At 35.9% G+C, this 27242-nt stretch overlaps 1 protein-coding gene across 2 annotated transcripts in view; it reads left to right on the top strand.

Annotated features, from left to right (window-relative positions):
- NELL2 (neural EGFL like 2) overlaps positions 1-27242 on the top strand; it is a 368466-nt gene that overhangs the window by 42817 nt on the left and 298407 nt on the right. For both annotated transcript variants that reach the window (XM_009180559.4, XM_017945819.2), the window contains one exon: positions 16601-16751. In XM_009180559.4, coding sequence (XP_009178823.1) covers positions 16601-16751 — 151 coding nt within the window. The remainder of the gene's footprint in view (positions 1-16600; positions 16752-27242) is intronic.

The following is a 27242-nucleotide window of genomic DNA, read 5'->3' as shown; positions in this document are numbered from 1 at the left end:
AGTGTGATATTGAGGTAGAAATGCCCATATTATCATCCAAATGCCAGAAAGAAAACAATTACCAAAGGGGAAGAAATACATCACTTAGACTAGCATTCAGATCAGAAATGCTGGGATGGAAGAAGGCAGCTTGTTTTAAACTCCACTCCGATATTTTTGTTTCAATAGGATTTTAAATCCTAACAACTTTCCTAGCCTGGACTAATGAGATAGTTGGACCTGGTAATTAGTATGGGCTGTGCCTCCCAGGACCTCCCATAAACCTTTGTACAGCATAAATTGTGTTTGTGTGTGAGATTATCAGGTATTGCCTAGAACTGTACCGCAAGTCCAAGGTTGTAAACCTTGCTTCAGTGGAGAATTAGGAGGGGAGGGAAGTAACTTATTCTTACACAGCAAGGTAGGCCATTGTTTTGTCTTCCAAGTCTTGGGAAAAGAAAATTAATTGAACTTCATTCAGCAAATTTTTATTGAACCTTTCTCTCTGTCTTGGGCTATAATTGCTGATAGTTATTGGGGTAGAAGAGAAGTATAATATACAGTTTTGCCCTTAAGGAGATTAAAACCTGTCTTTCTGAGGATGTACGACTGGCATGTAAAGCAATTAGGCAAGAAACAGAGAAAACTATAAGGCAGCACAAAGTGCTACACTGAAAAATAATGAAAATGTGTAGTAAAGATATCAGAGCTGTGGACTAGCATGAAAAGGAGAGAACTGTCAAGAAGTTGGGATATGAGATGTTAAATTTTGATTGCAATATAATTCCAGGATTATTTTGATCCCCAGTTCTCCTCTGTTTTAGAGCGTAAAATATACTGAGGAAGTTATCTATAGAGCACTTTGTAGAACACCCAGGTTTTCCTTGAATTTTAAAAAAGGAATGTTACACAACAAAAGAAAACAAAAAGCAAGAACACTTATTTGTTAAGTGTTCTGAACATTCCATGTAGGCCAACTCACAACTACCCCCAAAACTGGTGGTGGAATTGAGAAACAGTAAGTGTGAAGCTTACATTTAGCTCTGGAAGGTGTTTCTGGGCATTCAATTAGTAATTATTTTCTCTGATAATCTAGAAATTTATAACATTGCTAAGAAAATACTCAAACCACACTGTTACCATTGTACCTGTCAGAAATTTAGGTCTTCTGTTATTCCTTTTTCTAGGAAGATGTTAATCTTAGAATGCTAGAAAGGACTAAGTTCTTTTCATAGAGCTACAATCCTCATGCAGACCTGCCAGTTCATATCTTCCAAGGGGAAAGGAGTGTCTTTTGGCCTTAATATGTTAACAATATAAAGCACTATTGTAAATGTTTTTGTATGTGTTCTAGTTTAGTTCATTGTGGTTGTTATCTACAGTACCTTTAAATCATAATATTAAAATAGGTGGCAATGCCAAGAAATGTTGAGAACAAAGCAGATCTGTAACTGTTACTTAGTTACTTGGGCAGACAATATGCTCTTTGTTATGAAAAGGCGTGGAAGTAGGTGGCAAAGTCATCAATGAATAAGATATTCAGCTATACTTATTGATTGTTTTCTGCATGCAGATCACTGTGCTAAAAAGGAGAATTACAGAATTGATCCCTACACTTGGAAAGCATATCACACAATGAGAGAAGAAAGGATACACACCAAAATATGCATATCAATACCAGTGATGAAAACTAGTTAATAGGTATTTTCACTTTCCGTCTTTTCCACTTTCATGACATCTAGTACTTGCTTTAACTAAGCCTTTTATCACATTGTTTTGGTCTTCCATTCTAGACATAATCAACTAAAGACATAAAATAATTTCTCTTTATCTAGGGAAAATTATATCCATATCTGTTGATTCCAGGGGTTGGTTAAAACTGTGGCCCCAAAGGCCAATTTTGGGTCTCATTTTTATATGGCCCCTTGAGCTAAGACTGGTTTTTACATTTTTAAATGCTTGTAAAAAAGAAAAAAAGCAGTATGGAATAGAGGAGTATGTGGCCTGAAAAGACTAAAATTTTTACTGTCTGTTTTTATCCAGAAAAAAACTCTTATCCTCGTTTTTAAAGAATGAGACCCATGGGGAACATTTGAACAAGTCATAGGAAGCTTGGGGAGATGGTTTACTTAGGGAATAGGCTAAGTTCCTGTAACAAAGAGACCCAAAATGCAGTGCTCAAATAAGAAAGGAGATTATTTCTTTTTTATGTAACAATCTAGAGGTAGGCAGGTGTTTCAGGGCTGATCCCCAGTCCTGCCACCTGAAATTACTCAAGGACGCAGTTTTTGTCTGTCTTCTAACTCCACACTACCTTTGTCCTCATTGAGGACATTCCAATCTGAAAGAAAAGAAGAGTAGGGGACAATCAATTTCCTTTTTAATAATAAAATATGGATTGTAGCACCTATGACTTCTGCTCACATCCCAGTGGCGAGGATTTACATCACCCTTTCACTTTAGCTGCAAAGAATATAGGGGAATGCAGTTTCTAGCTGGGAAACCATGTGTGCAGTGATAAAAGTAGAGAGTTTTATGACTTAGAAGAGGAAGAGAGTTATTGCTATTGGAGGACAATTAGCAATCTGCCACAGAGAGGTAAACAGTTCGTGGTACTGGATTATTCCTGATCTTCATTGCAGAATTCTCAACATGATCATTATGTAATATATACTGAACATTTACTACATACTCAGTATATATTTGTTGAGCTCATTAAAGTGAACAGAAAACTGGAAGCAATACTTAGTCTAGGAATGGTCACTTAGGGAGAAATCTGTTCTTGAAATGGGAAAGACACAAGCATGGTGGAGTCAGATGTGAGACTCCTGGGAATGGTTAAATTAGCACTAGAGATTATAGAGCTCCCAGTAAGGTAAAGTACAGATATTAGTTTAGACAGTAAGTGAATCTTCTGAACTTTATGCAGGGGTAATATCAGTATTTAAATAGTGAGTTTAATTTTAAGAAAACTCACAATGGTGGGAAAAACTTCAAGAGGACAGTAAGATGGGGCTGGCGGTGGGTTGTGAGTTTAAGTGGGAGTTGGGTGTGGTGTCCATGTGGTAAATGGGGCAAGTCCAGTCCCCCCACAGATAAAAGTCATGCAGGCAGCGTTTGATAGATCTAGAATTCTGACACCTTTAAAGCAAAATTCCTGAATTCCTGAGGGGCAACAGAGAGAGAGGGAGAGAGAATGAGATTTGGCAAGATCCTGACAGAACATCAAAGCCTCAACCAAGCAGATGGATGTGCAGGGCAGAGTGTAGAGTTCCAGGCTGGGAGACTGAAGCAGAAGCTCAACTTTGTAGACTGGGCCAACATGATGGGGCTAGGAAATGATTTATTTTAGAGGCTGCACACATTCCCAGAGCTCTTTTTTTTTTTTTTTTTTTTTTTTTTTTTTTTTGTCAAATCTCTGAGCAGCAAGACTTCTGATTTTCTGGCATCATGATCATAACAGGCTCAGAAACTGGGAGGTGGCAGATTTGGGGCCTGGGGAAACAGGGACAGGGACTGACATGAAGGCTGGTGTGTGAAACTCTGGTTGGAAAAGTTGATTACAATATGCCCCATGCCCTGTGGTACTTTATAATGCTATTTTCTTTCTTGCAGTGAAAATACTCATAGAAAAAATGTAGCTCAATTTTGAGAGGGTGATTAATCATGATAACTGATATTTTGGTGTCCTGTTATTCTGAAATAATTTGATTATTATAATTAAAGAAGGATAAAAACAGAACAAACTCCCAAAATTGATGTTTCAGGTCAAATTAGCCTATTAGGTAGAATATGAAATTGTGCATTTCAGTACTTCAGCTCTGCATAATTGATGGGACACCATGTACTATCTCTTTGGCTATTCAGCAACGATTCTGTTAGAATCTGCTTGTGGAGTCTGAGGTTGCACAATTCATAACTTTCACATTTTATAGATGTAAAAATCTTTTATACATCATTATTTTTTATTCCTTCTAATTAATAGGTATGAATAAAATGTTAAGGCTATATAATAGAAATCTTACCTTCGTCTTGTTTTCTTCTTTTTATGCTAATCATTTTACTAGAGCCATGTCAAAACAGTAACACATATGTGGTTAGAAAAACAACCAGTTTTTTGAAAGAACATTCATTTTTTTCCTCTTAGGGACTATATGAATATTTGATCAGATCTCAAAGAAAATAAAAGAAAGGCTTGTGATTCAGTTTTCACTTTGGAAACTTTGACTTATAAACATTTCTCTTTTGCACTTTTTTTAAAGATAGATGGTTACTATCTTAATAGATGAACACTTTGCAAACACTAAGTGTATGTGTGTTTAAGAAATAACCAGGTACTATCTATGGGATAATTTAAAATGAGAAAAATTACCTAATTATTAAATTAGGTAATTATTAAATATATAAACTTTAATGCTAAGGTGAATAATTTGTTAATTTAAGCACTACTTCATACAGTAATGACTGGTGTCAGTATACGAAGGTGCAGTTGAACCTTTTCATGTATTCTTAAGGATAAGACCAGTGAAAACTCAAGTTTTTTTCTTTTCTTTAAAGAAATTCAAACATTTGTTCAAGTTTCAGTAGCTTTAGTCAAGGCAGACACATATTCTATAAATTATCGATGGTTCATGAATTTAATGATTCTTAGGAATTTAAGACATGGGTTAATGATATTAGCTGACAAATTGCAGGCATTCAGTTTGGGTTCAATTTGATATAATGTTTTGGACTGGTTTAAATAAAAGTCTAGCAAATTACTGATTCTTAAATTTGATACATGTGTTAAAAGGATTTTGTTGAGACTGCTACTTAATAGGTACGAGACAGGATCAACAGTGGAAGGCAGGCAGGCTATTAAAGTTGTGAATGACATCATCATCATCATCATTATCTTCGTCTTCATCATCATCATCAGTTATCATCATTCTTTTTATTTTCTTAATGTTTCTGCCTTATTTGATCTTTTTTGAATTATGTGATCTTATTCTTGAGTAGTAGTGCAGTTAGAGGAAGAGATGATAAAGAGAAAGGCTGTTTGGACTGGTTTACCCACTCAGTTTTGCTGGTATCAAAACAGCTGGTACCTTAGTTGATGAGGTTCTGAGGGACTGCTTCACACTAGCCAAAAGTATTAATCTGATTATAAACTCAAGTGCCAATTTTAATTTTAATCTGAAATGAGAATTATAGCAGTGAACTAAATCAGAGTACTTATTGTCGTTGATCACTACTACTGTCTCTGGAGGAAAGTACACTCTAGAAGCCAAATAATTATCAGAATTTTGCTTACTAGCATGGAATGAAAACAAATGAAATAGAATAGTCTTCAGAACTTATATTTGTTATATATAAATCTTAATACTTTAATTTTAAGTTCTAAATCATAGAGACGTTTTATTATTTGAAGCCCCCCCCCCCCATATCCTGACTTTTATTAATGAAAATTCCAACATATACTTCAAATGATTTGCTTAAGGTCAACCATTATAGTTGTTGGTTCTGGGAATAGAACCTGCTAAATTTTTTTGTTTGATTAGTTGATTAATGCTTATACTTATGATTTCTGATTATATTAATGTATGTATACTTTTAAGTGGTTGAAGATTCACAACATTAAGCCAACACACATTTTTTTAATGATACATGTGGAAATGTGTATGTTTATTATGCATTGAATCAAATTGTAATTAGCTGTAGATTTGAAAGAAATTTTGGGGGTTTGGATGGAACTGGAGGTGTTTGGGAGTTTAATTGGAGTAAGTAGGTAGAAGGGGAATTTCCAAATTGGTTTTCTAAGAGTATGTTTTTGTTCTCTTCTAAACCAGTAATGTAAAGGGCATATAAATGTGTTAAGGGAGAGGAAGTTGCATCATTAATTGTGGGTTTGTGTGCAGAATGTGAGAAAATATTTGCAAACTACCCATCTGACAGGGGAATAATAACCAGAAAATATAAGGAGCTCAAACAACTCTATAGGGAAAACAATCTAATAACTTGGTTTAAAAAAATGGGCAAAAGATCTGAAAGACATTTCTCAGAAGAAGACATACAAATGTCAAACAGCTATATGAAAAAGTGCTCAACATCATTGATCATCAGAGAATTGCAAATCAAAACTACAATAAGATACAATCTCACCCCAGTCAAAATGGCTTTTATCCAAAAGACAGGCAATAACAAATGCTAGAAACAATGTGTAGAAAAGGGAACCCTCTTATACTGTTAGTGGGAATGCAAATTATTACAACCACTATGGAGAATGGTTTGGAGGTTCCTCAGAAAACTAAAATAGAGCTACTATAACATCCAGAAATCCCACTCCCAGGTTTGTACCCAAAAGAAAGGAAGTCAGTATATCAAAGAGATATCTGCACTCCCATATTTATTGCAGCACTATTCACAATAGCCAAGATTTGAAAGCAAGCAAAACGTCCACCAACAGATAAATAGATAACTAAAATATGGCACTTATACACAATGAGTACCATTCAGCACAAGAAGAATGAGATCCAGCTATTTGCAGCAACATGGATGGAACTGGAGGTGTTTATGTTAAGTGAAAGAAGTCAAGCACAGAAAGACAAGCTTTGCATCTTCTCACTTTTTTGTGGGAGCTAAAAATTAAAATAATTGAACTCATGGAGATAGAGAGTAGAAGGATGCTTACCAGAGGCTGGGAAGGATGGTTGGGTGGGGGCCAGTGATAAAGAATTAGGGATGGTTAATGGGGAAAAACAAACAAACAAACAAACAAAACAAAAAACAGAAGAATACCTAGAATTTGCTAGCACAACAGGGTGGTTATAGTAAAAAATAATTTAATTGTACTTTTAAAAATAACTGAAAGAGTATAATGGGGTTGTTTATAACACAAAGGATAAGTGCTTGAGGTGATGAATACCCCATTTACCCTGATGTGATTACCTCGATATCATTGCATGCCTATATCAAAATATCTCATGTAACTCATAAATATATATACCTACCATGAACGCACAATTTTTCTTTTAAAGTTACAAAATTGTGGGTATGTGGGGAACTCATACGTTTTACTCAGTAATTTTTAAAGCAGAATTATTTTAAAATTGTCTTTTAAAAAAGCCTTCTGTTTTGCAATTTAGTGCAGTTTACTCTCTATAGTTTAGGTTATAGTATCTAGATGAGAGGAGATTGTATGATATAAATAATTTTCTATGTTTGAAAAGCCTGATGATTCTAAGATCAAGTGCAATTTAAAATAAGGGTTAATCCGCCCCTGGAGTATGCATCACTGTAGTGTTGGTAGGACACTGTTGTGTAAAACAGGAAGCACGTTGGCCTGGGTTAGGATCCTGGCTCTGCCACTTGAATTTGGTGGGTTCATCCCTATATACCGCTGTAATTGCTTTTGTAAGTATATAGAAACGAGCTCTGATTTTGAGCCACTTTTGATGATGACCCAAGTGTCTTGGCTTCTCTGTGCTTCCATTTTCTCATCAGCAATTTCTGTTATTATAGAGCTAACAATCCTATTTATTCAAAATTGTCATGAGGCTTAAATGAGATTGTTCATGTTTAAAGACTTTGGAAACTTTGTATATAGTGTTAATCAAATTTTAATGGCTTTTAAAATTGTTACCATTTTGTCTTATAAGTTTGCATTATAAAAGCATGAGCATATTGAAGGAAGAGCAATGGAGAGTAACTATAATAATAGTTTTAACTTAATATATTTCTAACCTGAATTTAGAAGACAATAACATTTGATAGTTAAGTACTGAAAAAAAATGGTAATCTCGTGAGTTTTGAAATATTTTAAGTCAACCATTCTATGTCTGAAATTAGACAGTTTTTTAAATAGAATTTTTACATTGTATTTTTATTAGTCTGGTTATGTGGGAGAAAATCAATTTAGGTTTCTACACACTGCAGTGGGCAGAAACTCATTTAATTCATGATGACAGTTGTGGTGATACTTTTTAATCACAAAGAAGAAAATGATGCTTACCTATTTCTTTGTTATTGGAAGATGGACAAATTCCTTCTCTTTACATTTACTGCTAACACAAAAAAAATATTTAAGAGGTTTACTTACACTGACAATGAACTATCTCAAAAATAAATGAATAAGCCGGGTGCGGTGGCTCATACCTGTAATTCCAACACTTTGGGAGGCCGAGACGGGCAGATCACCTGAAGTCAAGAGATCGAGACCATCTTGGCCAACATGGTGAAAACCCCCCTCTACTAAAAATACAAAAATTAGCTGAGTATGGTGGCATGCACCTGTAGTCCCAGCTATTCGGGAGGCTGAGGCAGGAGAATCTCTTGAACCAGGGAAACGGAGGTTGCAGTGAGATGAGATTGCACCACTGCACTCCAGCCTGGTGACAGAGCAAGACTCTGTCTCAAAAAAAAAAAAAAAAAAAAAAAAAAAGGAAATGAATAAAGCAGTATGATTTATAATAGCTATAAAAATACTTAGGTGTAAATGAAATCAAGGGGTAAAAGACGTCTACAATGAAAACTGTGAAACACTGATGAAAGAAATTGAAGAAGACACAAATAAATGGAAAGATATCCTGTGTTCGTGGATTGGAAGAATTAATGTTATTAAAATATCCATACTACCTATAGTTATGTACAGATTCACTGCAATTCCTATTAAAATTTCAATGGCATTTCCCCACAGAAATAGAAAACCAATTCTAAAATTTATATCAAACTACAATAGGCCCCAAATAGCCAACGCAATCTGGAGCAAAAATAACAAAGCTGGAGGCATCACACTACCTGACTTTAATATATTACACTACAAAACTGTAGAAAACTGCATGGTACTGGCATAAAAACAGATATGTAGACCAATGAAACAGAATAGTTATAGCCAAGAAATAAATCCATACATTTCTAGTCGATTGATTTTCAACAAAAGTGCCAACAGCACACGGGGGGAAAGGACAGTCTCTTCAATAAACGGTGTTGGGAAAACTGGATATCCACATGCGTAAGAATGAAATTAGACCCTTATTTCACACCATATACAGACATCAACTCCAAATGGATTAAAGACTTAACTGTAAGACTACTAGAAGAAAACAGGGAAAAACTTCTTGACATTGGTCTAGGCAATACATTTTTGGTGTATGACCCCAAAAGCACAGGTAACAAAGGCAAAGAGGCAAATGAGATTGCATCAAACTAAAAAGTTTCTGCACAAAAATGGAAACAATCAACAGAGTGGAGAAACAATGTACAGAATGGAAGAAACATTTGTAAACAGTACATCTGCCAAGGGGTCCATATCCAAAATATATAAGAAACTCATGCAACTCAATAGCAAGAAAACAAATAACCTGATTAAAAAATGGGCAAAGAACCTAAATAAAATTTCTCAAAAGAAGTCATACAAATAGTCAAAATGTATGTGAAAAAATGCTCAACATCACTAATCATCAGGGAAATGCAAATTTGAAAAATTGAGGTATCACCTCACACCTGTTAAAATGACTGTTATCAAAAAGACCTATGATAACAATTACTGGCAAGGACAAGGAGAAAAGAGAACCCTTGTTCACTGTTGGTTTGAATGTAAATTGGTATAGCCATTATGAAAAATAGTGTAAAGTTTCTCATCAAATAAAAAATAGAACTACTATGTGATCCAGCAATTTCACTTCCGGGTATGTATCTAAAGGAAATTAGTATCTTGAAGAATATTTGTACTCCCATGTTCATAACAGCATTATTGACAGTACCTAACCTATGGAAATAATTTAAAATGTCCACCAGTGGATGAATGAATAAAGAAATATTGGTATATACACACAATGGAATATCATTCAGCCTTACAAAAAGAAAGAAGTCATATCTTTTGCAGCAACGTGGATAAACTGGAGGACAAACTGCTCAGTGAAATAAGGCAGGCACAGAGAGATGAATACTGCATGATCTCATTGTACATGGAATCTAAAAACATTGAATTCATAGAAGCAGAGAGTAAAATGGTGATTTCTGGGGGCTAGGAGATGGGGAAAATGGGAGAGATTAGTGAAAGAGTATGAAGTTTCATTTATGCAGATGATAAGTTCTGGAAATCTACGTATAGTGTGTGGTGACTATAGTTATTAACACTGTATTGTATAGTTGAAATTCAAATTTTCTCACCATACATTTAAAAAATGCCAACTATGTGAGGTGATGGATCTGTTAGGAACCTTGATGGTAGTAATCATTTCACAATAGATATAGATGTCAAAACATCACATTGTACACATTAAATATATACAATTTTAATTTGTTAATCAAATCCCATTAAGAAGAGAAATTTGGCCACCAAATAAAGAAGAAAGGAATTCCAACATGACTCTATTTTTCAGTAAACACCCATGTTTGCTACTATATGCATAATTTCATTAAGTACAGTCTATTTTAGAAATAAGTCAGATTCTTTCTCTCTCTCTCTCTGTCTCCTCCTCCCCCCGCCTTTCTTCGTTAACTATGTATGTATATAGTGAATACTTAGCACATTGTCTAAATCCCTAGAAATTTTTACTGTAGCCACATATGAACTCATCACTCCATTCTGGTATTCCCATGACTAAAAATGAATATTTTGATGTAATTGCTTCTGAGCTACTTCATTATTTATTAATAATTGCTTTAAACGGCTACAGGTTGTTTTCTTAATGGGATTTTTAGGCTCTATGCACAATAAAACTGGAAAACATTGAAATACATTTTAGGTTTAAACTCAAGCAGTTCTCCAGTTAAAAAGCTCCCATGCAGCATGGTCATGTTGATAAGTTTTTCTATAGAGCTTACTAGTAGCATTTCAAGGCCTGTTTCTCAGCCTCTTTTTCTCTAAGCAGCAAATCAAATGATCTTTGTCCCTGCTTCAGAAAGAATTTCACTTTACGTTGATTTTTGTCCATAAAAGAATGATATTTCATAATTTTCTGGAAACAGAGAGTGCTAGGCAGGATTGTATGCTAAGAATAATTTGATGGTCAAAACTTGTATATCAATTTTCAAACTTGGAAACTAGTATTTTGTGGCTGAGTTTGGGATACTTAGAATGAAAGTAAGCTCAGAAAATCACAAGGGTGTTATGGCAGTTGTTGGTTTTCATGGATTCCACAGCCTCATTGCTTGTAAGAGTAATAATAATAACTATTATACTTCTCACAGTAAACCCATGGTCTTTACTACATGCTATGAACAGCTAATAATCTCCATGGTTGGAATTGGAACCTCATTCTTCTGGCTTCAAAGTTTGTTCCTGTAACCACTGCACTTTATTTTTCTGTATTTGATTCCTAGCAGGATTCCTTGTTGAAAGATTGCTTAATGCATATCTAAATTAAAATTTTTGCCAGATGCGGTGGCTTATGCCTGTAATCCCAGAAATTTGGGAGGCCGAGGCAGACAGATCACTTGAGGCCAGAAGTTCAAGACCAGCCTGGCCAACATGGTGGACCATTGTCTCTACTAAAAAAAAATACCAAAATAAATAAATAAATAAATAAAAATCAGCCAGGTGTGGTGGCACACACTTGTAGTTCCAGCTACTTGGGAGATTGAAGCACAAGAATCAGTTGAACCTGGGAGGCGGAGGTTGCAGTGAGCCGAGATCACATCACTGCACTCCAGCCTGGGCAACAGAGCAAGACTCTGTCTCAAAAAAAAAAAAAAAAAAAAAAAAATTCTGAAAACTTTAATGATAATAGAAATAAAGTAAAATTAATTCCTGGATGATGGTTTCCTTGACTTGATTTAATGATCAGTGCCAGAATTGGGTCTTATCTTATTAATCATGGGAACTTAGAGTCTCTCTGAACATTATGTAATCCTTGAGATGAAAATATAAGGCAGGAATGCCAATTTTACAAATTTGGAAATAGAAATGCAAATGAGTAAAATGACCTTTCTTAAAATCACTACTCAGCTAGTTACTTAAAGAACTAAAAACGTTATCTTATATAATTACTTTTTTCTGAATTATTTTCTGTGTTGGTGCACTTTTATTTGCAATTGTTTGTGACTGGCAATTAGGCATGGATAAAGGATGCCATGTTCAGGAACAGTACAATTTAGTGGAAAGAATACTGGCCCAAAAATTGTCATCCCCATTATACCTCTAACTGCTGGTGTTTTGGGGTGAACATGGAAATGTTCCATGGCTTTTTTTGCTCATTTTAAAAAAGGAAGTAGTAATTGTTGCTGCTGTCAAGTCTCCAGGGCTTTGTGAGAACAAAATGGAACATGAGTTCAAAAGGAAAAAATATATTATTATACAATTTTGCAGGATAAAAGTTGTATAGTATATGTGCAGCATTATAGAATATGTGTGTGTGTGTTTGTATTTATTAAGCTTATATATGCTGCCCCTGCTGTGCTACTGACTTAGTGTTTCTGTGGTCCATCCTTTCATCCTCCTCTCATTCCTGTGACTCCTGTGACTTACTCAGGCACGCCTATGATTTTACGTAACACAATCTGGTGACTTCTAAATCTATATTGCCAACTTTAACCTCTTTCATATCAAATTCTGAAGTACTAGCATTCTACTGGACGTGTCCACATGTATGTTACATGGCATTTTAAAATCACTATTTCTAAAACTGAAATCCCATTTGGGTACCATCAGGCTTCTACTGCATTTCCTTTCATTACATCTCTGCAGCTGGAAACATTGCAGTCAATTGGATTCCTTTTCCTCCTTTCTTTTACCTTTTGTATGTGATTTATTAGTGACCAAGTTCTTTAGATTCTACTTTCTACATATATCCTGAATCCTACCCCTCCTTTTTACTCTGATGCCACTTACAGGGTTTAGGCCCTCATCAAGTCCTTCCTGGACTTGGACATAATGAATTCTTGAAAACATGTTTTTAAGGGGAACAATACATTTAAGTATTTTAGGGTGAGCTAAGGGTTGGAAGTAGAAGGTGTTCTGTGGACAGAGAACCGAAAATTATGATACAATCATGACTTACACTTCCTCTATGTACTCTCTCTGTCACATTCAGGAAATCTTAAAAATCTTCATCTGTGTCCTGGGCTTCTGGGCTGGAGCACCAGGTGAGGAGACCATCCAGAGGCTATGGTAAATCAAGTTGGGTTTTCTCTCTCCCATGGGTGTTCTACACTGCTCCTTACTCCGTTATAGGTGGGAGGCTCATGGAAGCCCATTTTTAAACAATTGTACAACTTGTTGAACTTGGTTAGTCAGGATGGAAAAAAAAGAATATTATTGTTCGTATCCCTATAGCATAAGCAGAATGGGGCTTCTGCTGACTTTGTTCATGCTGGAGGGTCCCTCCTTCTTGCAAGCCATCCCATCCCCATAGAGGTAGCAAAACAGGAAGACAATGGGCTGGGAGGAGAGGTTGAATAGGATAAGTGGTCTTGTCCTGAATTGTGACCCTGCATGAGTGAATGAACTTCAAGTCTAAGCTGGATGGAGGCCTCATAGCACCCCATCTACCACCCTGGTGGGGTGGAGGATGGTTCTGCTGTGTGGGTCTCCTTAAGCACTTCATTAAGCACCCCAATACAAATTATCCATCTACCTCAGAGTTCCCTTGGACCTTCCCTCATCAACATGCCTGACAAGCAGTGCAAACACTATTAGCTCAGTATCACCATTACTAGTCTAGTCAAAGCCAAAGAAAATCAATTTGATTTGGGAAAGGTAGTTTAGGGATGTCAAAATATGATATTTAAATATGTGAAATCTAACCTGTATAAGTTAATAATTACCAAATTGCCAGACTTCTCAAGCGGTCTCTTTCCAGTTTTTTTCTTTCTTGAAGCAACCCTTCCACATGGCCACTAGAGAAATTTTTTTTTCAAAATGCGGATTGATCAATTTTTTTGATGTTTTCCCTTCACCTACAGTTTCCTTCACCATGTTTTCAACCATAGTGGTGTACATTTTTACTAACATTCAAATGTGATTCATTCTTCCAGGTTCTTCAGTCTTTTACCTTAAGGCCAATCTTTACTTGTCATTTCATCTGAAAGCACAACAAAGTTAAAAAGTAAGTGAACAAAATACAGCCTCTCAGCTCTGTTCACAAATCTAACTCCAAAAGCAATAGTGAATAATATAGACATTTAATAAAGTTATTCTGTGCATACAAAACAACACAACAGCCTAAGAATCTTCTTTGAGCATCTTATCTCTAAAGTTCCATCTTGTAAGGCAGCTGCCACACATTTCCAAATTCCTTTTCTCTTACTGTAAGAGCTCTATCTCTTTGGGCCACATCCTTGAACCTCTCTGCGGGTCTGAGCATCATTTCTGTATTCACTGTAATCTTTTCTCCATTTTTCTCATTTGCATCCCCATCTATCATCCTGTTCAGCAAGACAAAGGATGCTGCTGAAGTTCTACCTGCCTGAAAAGAGGAGAAGCATAATAAATATTTATAATTTAATTTCAGTTTGCTTTTAGCTATTAAATTAAAATGAAGTAATGTCGTTTGTGAATGATTCACTTCTGTATAAATTAGAATGAATTAAAAGTTAACACTAGATGAAATCATTCTCAATTAGATTTTGCATGCTTCCTTGAGGAAACAAAAAATTTTGGAGCTAAGAGGAATGTTGTGGAATCTCCTCCACAGCCTGTCTTATCCGTAATAGAGCCTGGGGAGAAACTATTGCATTGATTAGGGCAAACGTTTCAGATTACTGTTATGCTTTTGAGTTATGAAAGTTGATTGGGAATGTTGAAGTTTCTTTTTTGCAACAAGATAGTTTCTTTTTTCTAAAACTTTGAACAACTATCCCAAGTCTGACTTCATTACCTTGGATGAGGTACCTGTTCCTGAACCGATTACTGTGCGCAGGGATAGGTGATGCCCTGATTGGTCAGGTCTGTGTCACATGACCAATTGTAGCAGAGAGGAAGTCAAGGGTTGAGAGTGGGGAGGGATCATTTCTCAGTGGTAAATAGGGAGGTTTTTTTGTTTCTTTGTTTGTTTTGTTTTGTTTTAAACCAGGAGAGTAAATTGATAATGGTGATGGAAACAGCAGGTGTCCCATTAAGTTGGCCTGTGAGGTCCTGCCTCATCCAGTTTCCCAGCCCCATCCAGCAATGTCTGCTGTTCATTTGTTGCACCATGTGATGCCCTTTCATATCTCTGGTTTTTCTCAAGCTTTTCCTATGTCTGGTATGCTCTTTCCTCTTTTCTCTACCTGGTAAACTCCTGATCAAATGGCATCTACTTTTTGAGCCTTCCCTTCAGATTCTGTTGGCTACTTTCCCCCCTGACCCATTAACACTTTGTACCTTCCTCTCTGAGAGCATTTCTTTCCTTGTATCATATTAGGTGTCCCTTCTATTATATGAGTGTCTCAAGGTCTGCATGTTTTCCATGACTGTATATTCTCGGTAATGGACTTAGACCAGGTGATTAGATTAGCATCATGTAAAATTGTGGGCCTAGAAAGGCGGAGAATTTTGGATTAATTTTATAATCTCTGTTTCATCAAGGTTGTGATTCCCAAGTTTCTGCTGCATTGCTTCCCTGGGAATGTTTGAAAATGTGTGGGAGTACTTTGAGTTGTTGCAAAGTTTAGGGATTGGGTGCCACTGACATTTGTTGGGTAGGGACCCAGAGGTGCTAAATGTTTTACAGTGCATAGGACAATCCTGCACAAAGAAGGATTGTCCTCTCTAAATACCAGTTCTTCCATTGAAAACTACTTATCTAGACTGAAGCATAGGAAAGAGGAGAGTAATCACAATACAAACTGCATGTCTACCTCTCGTCAATCTTCTTTGCATACACTATGAATAGGAGAGCCTATGCTCAGCTAGCAGATTGTTTGAATGATAGGTTTTTACTAAGTGCATTTTTATCCTTATCTGTTTCCCCATATAATCTGGGTCCGGAGGTTGGAATACAAGGCTAAAATATGCAGAAGTTCAGGATAAAAGTTTCTCCTCTCTTAAGTAAGCTTTCCTTGGCTAAGCTTTCTCTAAGCCTGGGGAAGAAATGGGAATTAAGTTCTATGTATTCTTTTTTTCAATATCTATGGTGAGATAATTTGATCTTAATGCCTCTTCCACTGCACAGAAGGCTGAGAGTGACTAATTTCAATGATCTTTTAAAAATCTATTTATAGCAAACCTTCTGGCTGAAGAAACCAATGTGGAGGGTGGCACATAGATTTAAATCCAGTTTTCTGTCATGAGGTGTCATGATTAGAAGCTAACTAGTTCTAGTGTGGTCGTTTAGGTCCTATTCTAGGAAGCACATCATTTTGTTCATTGTTGACACCGATGTTGCTGTGGTATCTAGAATATAGGAATTGTGTAAAGAGAAAACTTGGGAGTGTACATCCTCAAATAAGGTTTTTTGATTCTTTGCTTCAAAGGTGACATTTTTGAAAACAGATTCCTGAAACACAAGTTCAATAATTCATGTGTGATTTTATTGTCCTATGTTATTATATGTAGCATAAAGTCTTGTTGAAAAAGAATTTACCAGGAGTCTGAAACTCGGTATTTATCAGCTGCTACTGATAAACTTGATAAAGTTTTTTGAAAGATGTTACATGTAAAAGATACTTCATAAAATCAAATTCTAGTCTATTCTTAGTATATGTTTTGTTTCTTTTTTAGATACTCCCAGAAGCATAAAAGCATCCACTGCTACAGCTGAACAGTTTTTTCAGAAGCTGAGAAATAAACATGAATTTACTATTTTGGTGACCCTAAAACAGACCCACTTAAATTCAGGAGTTATTCTCTCAGTTCACCACTTGGATCACAGGTAAATGTGGCTGCTGTAGTTTCCTGTGTTTACATTGTATGCGGTTAAATGAACATATTAAAGAGAAGTAAACAAAAGCTTTCTTCTCTGGTATATCTCCTTATGATTTGGGAGGCTGAGTGGGCAAATCACGAGGTCAGGAGTTCAAGACCAGCCTGACCAATATGGCGAAACCCTGTCTCTACTAAAAAATACAAAAATTAGCTGGGCGTGGTAGCACACACCTGTAGTCCCAGCTACTTGGGTGGCTGAGGCAAGATAATTGATTGAATCCAGGAGGTGGAGGTTGCAGTGAGCCAAGATCATGCCATAGCACTCCAGCCTGGGTAACAGAGCGAGACTCCCTCTCAACAACAACAAGAAGATTGATTTAAGGTAGAATGGTTTTGTTACATTATACAAAAATCACAAGCACAGGTAATTGAAAGTAATTGCCTAAAAGCAGAAGGAGTTGCTGCTTTTCAGGTTAGTAAGAAGTTGCTATTCCTAAAACAAATTTATTAATTACTGAATTCCTCAAGACGTATCTTTCTCAATTTTAAAGCCAAACATACTTCTTAATGTGTGAATAGTTATCCACAAAAATATTATATTCTATTTCTTTGCAAAATTTCCTGGGTTTAGAGTTTAATAGTCGTATAATTTTAATCACTGACAGATAACTTCCTTTTTTACCTCATAGTTTGTAGCAGTTACAGCTGTATTCTTGGACATGCACTGTATAAAAATGCTGTCTACTATCTTCCAGCTTTTCTTGTATGTGAGACATGATTAGGAGCTCTGGATGTGGGGAAGGGAGGAAGAAGACGAAAGTCATTCATGATACGTGACATATACATAAATTGCTATGAAATAATACCAAATAGTTTAAGATGATTCCTTCTGGAAAGAATAACCACAGTTCTGGGAATGGAAGTCCACCACTTACTATCTGTGGACATTGGGGAAGTCACATAAGATCTGTATCTCAATTTCCTCATCTGTAAATTGAGGATAATAGTACCTGCTTCATAAGTTGTTGTGAAGATTAAAGAGTTTATACATATAAAGTGCTTTACCTATATAAAAACTTTAATGATCCTGTCCAAGCATGGGTATAAATCTCTTTATTTGGTTTCTCTTATCACAGATGAGGCAGTCTGGGACTTTGCACATCTTTACTAAATACTAAAGAGCAAACATAAGAAAATCTATGTGGAGAACAAAATATAGCAAGACTGACTTAGTGAGGAAAGTTCCTAGGGACATACTATCCAACTTGCTCTTGCGGCTTGAAGGCCCATTTAATTACATCTTTAGCTCCAAAGGATAATTTCCCAGGCCCTTCACTTGGGTTTCTTTCCTCCCAGGTTCTGGCCTGTTTTTGAGGGGGGCATGCCATCCTAACACTCACCTGGTAACTGGCTTACTACTTTCAGGGAAGACAAGAAAGGGAGCAATCCTATCTTGAAGGGTTCACTGGGGCTATTCCCTTCAGTCTGTTTTTGGCTGTACGGACAGGCCTTGTCTTCCTGTGGTTGAGATCCAGTGAGCTCCTTGTTTATAGCCGTGTGTCTCTGCCCGTGTCCATTGAGCTTTCAGGCAACAAGAGTCACATGTAATAAAGGAAGATTGTTCATTTGCAGAACAACCTGTTGTATTTCTGATTACCTCTACATGCTAGGAAAATCTCCCCTTAATTTTGCACATTAGATTTTTCTTCCCTGTGACTTTCTCCCACTCCCCTATTTGTAGAGACATAGAACTCACCCAGCCTTCTTCCGGATGACATCCCTTACATAGATGGTGGCCACTGCTACCTGCTTTCTTACTGCTCCTGTCTCTGGGCTAACTGGTGCTGGGGCCTCCAGCCTCTTGTTGGGCAGCATCTCAATGGGTCTGTTTCCCTCAACTATGAGTCCTGTTTGTATTGGTTCCCAGGGTCGAACACCTTAACTGTACACACTCTGACCAGCACAGACTTCTTGCAATCTGCAAACTTTTTCCACCTAATATTTCTTAAAATAGTTTGATTTTTTTTTAAGCACCTTAAACATTTTAAAGATATGGGCAACTGAAATACCTGAGCTTCATCAGGTGGTTTGCTGTCAGGCAAATCCTTTCTTACTCTTTCTGTGAGGTAGATTTATTAAAGTTATAGGCAGGGCTTTAAATGGATTTATTTCAATTGAAAATAGTATTTATTTTTTCAGATTATTATAGAAATATGTTTTCACTGTAGAAAACATTTGGAAAACTGAGAGTTAGAAAGAAATAGGAAAACTGATACAATCATATTACCAAAAGATGAATGTTGATGTTCTGTCATATTTCAGTCAAGTCCTTTTTTCTGTGTGCATTGATATGCCATATTTTGTTTAATCAACCCTTACTTTTGGGTATTCAACTCATTTACTGTAAATTTTAATAAATAATAATATGATGAATATTTCTTATACATAAGTATTTGTGCTCAGCTGTTAGGTTTTCTAGTTATACCTTTAAAATTAATATTATTTCTGAAATTTATTGTTTTACTTATTCATTCTATGGTTGTATCATCTGTCAATGTCATGGCATGTATCTATGAAATTATAAATTATGTAGATATTATCTAGATATATTATTATTTAACAAATATCATATTTGAGATATAGTATATCTTTCCATGATGTGGAAAATAACTTAGATTTGTAAGGCACTTTCATTTGCTAAGTAAGCTAACAGTTATTAAATGCTTACTATGTGCCAGGCACTCTGCTCCATGCATTACACGGGATTAGTTCATTTATCAGCAGTATTCAGCAGTGGTTAAGAGTGTAGACCTGGAGATGGACAGCATACATTCCAATCATAGCTCTACCACTCATTGTTTTTGGGATCTTGTAAAAATTACTTAATTGTTCTGTACCTCAAGTTTCCCCCTCTGTAAATCCATATAGAGTGCTTGAAAATACTAGTTATAAAAATTCACAAACCTCCCATAATCATACAAGATCAGCACTCTTATTTTCATTTCAAAGATAAGAAAAACAAGCCTTAGAGATAAGTTCTTAAAGATTCGATGGGAATCAATGGGAGTAGTCTTTTCCCTCAGTGTGATTTTAGAGTCCACCTGCTGAACCTCTGTGCTATCTCGTCTCTCCGTGTCTTTGGGAGATCATTAAACTAGGTTCTTTATTGCCTTTCTTTCCAGCATCATTTAGCTAGTTACTGACAGAGCCAGAACCCAAACCCACTTCCTATTACTGAGTCTTTTTACTAAGGCACTGTGATATTGCCTTCTATCATCTCAACAGACCTGTTATGGCTTGTGCTGGAATTTTTCCTGTTCTTATTTCTGAAGCTAACTTTCTTTAGTCATCCTGCTTTTCCTCACTCATCTATTTAGTTTCATCATTGCCTGAACATTTATTTCATTATTTTCTGCTTTCTTTCACAAAAATTTTAAGGAGGCTTATAGAAATGTCTACAGGACAAGAAAAAATGAAACGTATACAAATCAGAGCAAACAAAAAGATAAAACCCTAGTTAAGTAATCAGGATAATTCAACCATTCTTGGCACTGAAACCAGACACATATTTCTCATATGGCCTTTTGTGGTCAAGGTAGTAAGTGTCCTTAGAGAACAAGTTCAGGGGACTCTATGTTAGTTGGTCCCTTCAGAAAAAGCAGATCTACAATGATGCTGATAATCTAGGTATGAAGGTCTTTGAAGCAACACTGCCCCCTTTGGAGACACTTTTTTGGTAATATGCAAGACAGTCATATACAACCAAGTTTTCCTGCTGAATATGCAGGAGCCTTTTATATGGAGGCCTGGTGAGTAGACTGTGTCCTTCAGGCCACATTGCATGTAAATTGCTTCTCTCAATGTAACTCAGTCACTCCCAATTGACAGTGATTAGGTGCAGGTCCGATTCTTCAATGGGTGCATTCTAGTTCACCATAGTAAGAACTCTTCTGCATGCCCTGCTGAAGGATGCTCATTTTTCTAGTTTTTTTGGGGGGCAAGATGGAGTGGCAGTGGCATTGTGATGCTTCCTCTGAGCACATGTTCTTGCCTGCCTCGGAGAAAGCACAAGAGCAAGATCTTAAGCAAGAGCAAGAGCTTGAGCTATCCCTCTATGAATTTAGACTCTGTGAATTAGACCACAAAGTCTCTGCTAGAGAATAAACATGAAATGAACATTAGTATTATTATTAGAGGTGATGTGAGACTGGCTGTCTCTTCCTTATGTCAGTTCCTGACTCCAGTCTTATCTCCATTTGGGCTATTTGCAGTGAATGCCTAGCTTATTGGGAAGCCTGCTCTGAAGCCTAATTAAAGAGGGAGAAGGTAGGAAGTGATGGAGACTGTGGGAATGGTAGCTCCAGCACTGGTGGTGATGGAGTAAAGCAATAGGAGTATAAATACTAGCCAGACACAGTGACCAGTCTGCTCAGCATCTATGTGTCACCCTTTTTCTTTTTCTCTGCTTGTTCAAATCCTGCTCGTACTTCAGAACTCCGCTCATATCTCCAGGAAGCTTTCACTTATCTTCCCAGTTTACATTAATTTCTTCCTGTATCAGTTTCCAATGTATTTTAAAAACTTGTACCAGTTTTTTGGCATTCTAACATATAACGTCTTTCTTTTCTTTCTTTCTTTTTTTTTTTTTTTTTTTTTACTTTTCGTTCTGGGATGCATGTGCAGAACGTGTAGGTTTTTTACATAGGTATACATGTGCCATGGTGGTTTGCTGCACCTGTCAACCCATCATCTAGGTTTTAAGCCCTGCAAGCATTAGGTATTTGTCCTAATGCTCTCCCTCCCCTTCCCCTTGACCCCTTGCGAAGCCCAGTGTGTGATGTTCCCCTCCCTGTGTTCATGTGTTCTCGTTGTTCAACTTTCACTTATGAGTGAGAACATGAGGTGTTTGATTTTTTTTTTCCCTGCGTTAGTTTGCTGAGAATGGTGGCTTCCAGCTTCATCCATGTTCCTGCAAAGGACATGAACTCATTCTTTTTAATGGCTGCATGTCTTTCATTGTTATTTAAATATTTTGTGTGTATACATGTGTGTTAATTGCATGAGACATTAAAATATCATTTACTGCTTTTGATTACAGTTGTAACAAATACATAATCTAACTTTAAAAAATCTAAATTGTAGCTTTTTTTTTTTTTAAATTGGTAATACATCTCGAGGTTCAAAATGTAAAAGGCACTTCATTCCTGTCCCCTGCCATCCAGTTTCTATCCTTGAGGGCAGCCACTATTATCATTAAGGCATTTCGAAAACAAAAAATATATATATAAAGAAGAAAATGAAGCTCATCCAGTCAGTGGTTTGCTGGAGCTGGCTTGCTTACTGGCTTTAGGGACTGAAATTTTGTGAACCGGTTGACATTAGTAGCTTGAAATAGGCCATGGTATGAGTAATTATTCCATGGAAATCAGCAGATGCTACAAAACAGGGCTTTTAAAAATATACTTTTTCAATGAACCTTTATTTTTGTATACTTTTTAAATACTCTCTTTCTGATACAAATGGGCAGATGAACCAATAGCTTAGAATTGTGTCTCTAGAGAACAGAGAGCCAATTATTAAACATTTACCACTGCCTGTAATTCTGACATTTAGCGATAACCCTATTAATGCTGTGGGATGCAGCTTTTGCACCCTTTTCTCAGGTGAATTTGTGTGTTTGTGTAAAATATTTACATAGTTGACAACAATTTTTTTTTTTTTTTTGAGACAGAGTCTTGCTCTGTCGCCCAGGCTGGAGTGCAGTGGCACAATCTGGGCTCACTGCAAGCTCCGCCTCCCGGGTTCACGCCATTCTCCTGCCTCAGCCTCCCGAGTAGCTGGGACTACAGGCGCCTGCCACTGCACCCGGCTAATTTTTTCTGTTTTTAGTAGAGACGGGGTTTCACCATGGTCTCGATCTCCTGACCTTGTGATCCGCCCGCCTCGGCCTCCCAAAGTGCTGGGATTACAGGCGTGAGCCACCGCGCCCGGCCAGTTGACAACAATTTTTGATTAGATGTTAAGGTTTTCTGCTGTCAAGGATTGTGCATTAAACTTGCAAACTCCATTACATCTGTCACGCTGCCATACACAGTTAGATGCTAAATAAATATTTGGTAGATGAAGAAATGAGTAAAAGATGAAGAGAAAGGTTATTATGAGTACATCAGGAATCATAAATGGTATCACAAAGTTTTCATCAAGCTAGGGTGGTAGGATTTGGAGAATGTTCAAATTGCTATATTGATGCAGGGTGCCTAATCCATCCTGAAATGTCATTAACTCCAGCACAAGAAACTCACTAACTGGCAGCCACTGCCTTGAAACAGCTATAAGTTAGGTTCTTAGGCAATAACGACAACTGTAATAAGCTATATGGCAACATCTCAGCCACGGTGTTAGTGCTGGATATCTAATCACACAATTTTGTTGGTTTGAATATATGGACTAATGGGCATGCTCTGGATTCTAGGGTATCTGAAGTGAACTAAAAGCAAGATGAAAGTAGGAAAGGCAGATGATCACACTGTTGCAGAATTAAGAAGAGGGCTTCAGTCAAATCTTGGCACTGAAACATAGCTTCAAACCAAGTGGCATAATTATGAAACTCCTGGGAAGCCCATCAGCAGTGTCCTGGTGTGCCATGAGCAAAGCCTCATTTGGCCTCCCAACTCGAGATGCTGGTTTCAAATGGTGTTCCTTAAGTAGAGGCTGATATTAAAAATTAAGCCACAAACTTCATGTGAGCACAGGGTAAAAAGATTTTTGGCTCTTCAGTCATTTCAGTATGTTCACCACCAGCAGCATAACCTTAAAAAAACCAGACAATAATACATGACACTTGTTGGAAATAATTGAGACATTCAGGCTGATCAAAAGGAGTTCTCTCTTTATTCTAGTTTTCTGACCATTGTGTTTTGAAAGGTAAATAGAGAATAGAGAAATATTTTTAAACTACTGATTCACTTATCCATTTATACAAGAAACATAGAAGAGAAATATGAAAAATATAAAGGATTGTTGAAAAGCAAAAGTATACTTATCAGTAAAAGTAAAAGAAATTTATTGAAAATCCCGAAGAAACTGTTTCCTTCTTATAAAACTGCAGTTTCTTCAGGATAAATAAAATCCTTTTGTTATGATTAGTGTAATTTGGTGTAGTTGCCTAGATTCTGTTCTGTGGCTTATAATAGTTCTTCTTTATTTAAAACAATCCTGGACTTTAGATATATAAATTGGTTCCAAGGGGTTTATTAGGAATTTTGCTGATATCCAAGCATTATTTATGCTTCTGACTTTGAATGCTTTGCAGATAGCATACATGGAGATAAGTTGTGGCAATAGCTTTGCAAATAAATACAAAACTGTCCCGTAGTTTATCATCATCTTCTGTATTAATAAACTTCAGGTGAAATAAATGTGATTTTTCTACCCTCTTAATATTAATTATACCCTCTGGGTGAGTAAAAATGTATTTATGTATGAGGCTGAAATTGTGTCTTCATGTTTGTGAGTGCTTGTCATGTATTAAGCCATTTCTCTTTCTTGACATTAGTAAGTAAAAATTAAACTTGCTGGCAATATTTGCTTGGCTTAATGGTTCTGAACTAAAAAATGACTTTGTTTATTATGGATGAAATTAATAGACTGACATAAAAGCTACTAAACTTGTTACTTTCTGCTTGCACTTTATTTAATAAATAACTTTAAAGATAATAGGATTTATAAATTAAAATTTCAAACTCCAATTTCTACAAAATCAAAAAACTTTACTTAGGTTTTATTTTCTTGAAGTGTTTCTATATCATTGTTTATCTCTCACAAAATTGCATCTCTGTTGTGTACTTTAATACCTCCCTTATTATTAGGAAAGTTGCAATATATATTCTAATGTGGCCAAGCATACATATATCACTACCAAGTAGGCATGGTCAAGTGCTCATCAAAGAAAGTAAATTAAAGCAAGCAAATGGAATTTCTCATCATAATTCTTATATAGGTAATGTGATGGACAGAAATACACATTTTAACACACAGAGGTTATCCCATAGAGCACAAATCCCCTGTTTCACGCTAAAGAAGCAAGGCATTTTTTTTTTTTCCCTTCCCGTAAGCAGTCCACTCTTTCTGCAGGGTCAAAGAATGAATCAGTTGACTGCTGCTGCCGCAGCCCATAGACTAACCAGCCCATATTCACTTTCATTACACATTTTGGGTATTTTCCTCCTAGATGGGGATGCAGAGGACCAAGGATATTTCCAGGCAACCATCCTATTCTGACTCTATCTGGTTATCAGACCCTAAATATCTTAGGCCATTGCAAGACCCTTCTGTGTCATCCATCTTGTAGCTCCTTCATATCTACTCTCTTCACTCCCTACGGACAGAGTACTGGAATTTTGGTTGTTGTGTAAGCAACTGTCATTAAAGAGCAAGCATAGTGTGTTTTGGAAACCAACCTCGTGCTCCTGATAGCAGTTTTTCATACTTCCCGTTTCTGTGTTGCCATATAATTTCTTTATAAATGGCAGGAAAGGTGAATTGTTCATTAGAAATAATTGGCCCATGTAACTTTTAATGATCAGTCTGCTACTTTTTTAAGGTTATTTTTTTCTTTTCAGCATTAAAAACTATTTCTAATGATTAAAAACTTTTCTAACTTTTTCTTCACTTGGGAATAAAACTTTGAGATTATCATTTTAGTTCTTTCTTGTTTTGGCTTTGCTAAGAACTTGTGACTTTATTATTTTCCCTTTTGCCATTTTTGAAAATGTTGACATCTAAATTTTAGGAGTCTATAGCTCTTCCTGATTTTCTTTAAGACAGAAGCTTATCATATCTCGATGATTTACTATTATCATGTTTCACAGAGATGTTGTTAATGAATGGAGATTTTTTTTTGAGTCATTGGTCCAGAATTCTTTGTGCGTGTGTGTGTGTGTCTGTGTGTGTGTAAAGAGCAAATCCATCAAATGTATAAATTCCTATTAAATATAATGTTTTAGACAGGAATATTTTATTTTTTCTTGTAAATGATTCCTTATAATTAAATGCAATGCTGTTAGAGGTTCTGACTTTGCTGAGCACTTAATTTTTTTCTTTTAAGAGGATTTTTGCATTTCAAACGTTGCTTCTTTATATGTGTTTATTATTTGGTTGTTATTTCACTTAATTTCTTCCTTGTATATTTTTTCTTTGTTTGAAATGCTTTTTCCTATCCTGAGATCAGGTAGCCTTGCTTTGTAAAAGTATATTTTTTATCGTTTCCCTGTCTTACTCTTGAACCCATCTATAATTTATTTTAGTGTACTTAAGACGATCGAGGCTCTAAACATTTTTTCAAACAGATAATTAATTATTCCAACACCATTTATGTAACTCTCCCCCTCCCTCATTTGAAATATAATCTTATATTTTACATTAAAATCATTTCTGTGCTGTCTCTTCTGTTTCATTAATCTGTTTATTTTTGTACCAGTAATAAACTTACATACATGATTTTTCATATTGTGGTTTTTTACTGTATGCATTTAAAAAATGCAGATACAAAAAATTACTACTCAAATGTAGTATGCTGTTGTATTCATGGGTGATATTCAAAATGTATAGTAATCAGTATGCCATGGGCACTAAACAACCAAAGCAGGAAAGTGACAAGGTAGAATGAACCTTGACTATAATGAACCAGTATGGCTGTTTCTATATGCACTGTGTGTATGTACTTCTAAATTTTATGATATTGGATAGATATATAGAGATTCAAGTATAGATTTTAATATGTATACGATTACACCAAATATAGGTGAATATTTATGAGATATGTATGTGTATGTATAATTTTCTACATATTGTGTATATGAAATACATATTTCATAATACATTTTAATATGTTGCATTCTCATCAGCAGAGTGCCTACTTACCTACTTTCTTCAACAATGATTTAAAAATTTGCCCATTTAGGAGGTGAGAAGTAACACTTTGTTGGTGAGGTTGAATACCTTTTCATATGCTTATTGGCCATGTATATATCTTCTTTTATAAATTGCCTATGTATATAGATTGTCAATTTTTCAAGTTTTCTTAAAAATGAGCTCCATTTAATAAGGATATTTATTCATTATCATCTATATTTTTAATTTGCCTCTAAGTTTTTATGGTTTTTTTATGTACTAAATTTTCTTAAATGATGTGCAGTCTAGTCAATAATTTCTGTCTCTAAAGGGTGGGATTATGTTAATGACATAGTGAAGAAATAATGTGTTTTCCATATATAAAACAAGAGAAGGCTAATTCAAAAATTCAAGAAAAAGAAATCTTGTATGAGAAATTCGTGGTCCATTATATACAATGAAATAAAATTTACTACAATTTTGGACAATTATTACATTTAAGAAAAAAAAAATCTATCCTTGATGCTATTGAACATTCTCCTTTGGGTATTGGAGAGTTTGTGTTACTCTAGCGAGAGAATGCTTGTCTCAGCACAATATTTGGTAT

Source organism: Papio anubis, chromosome 9 (genome assembly GCF_008728515.1).
Source record: "Papio anubis isolate 15944 chromosome 9, Panubis1.0, whole genome shotgun sequence".
Classification (NCBI taxonomy): domain Eukaryota; kingdom Metazoa; phylum Chordata; class Mammalia; order Primates; family Cercopithecidae; genus Papio; species Papio anubis.
This window is presented reverse-complemented; position numbering and strand designations above follow the sequence as displayed.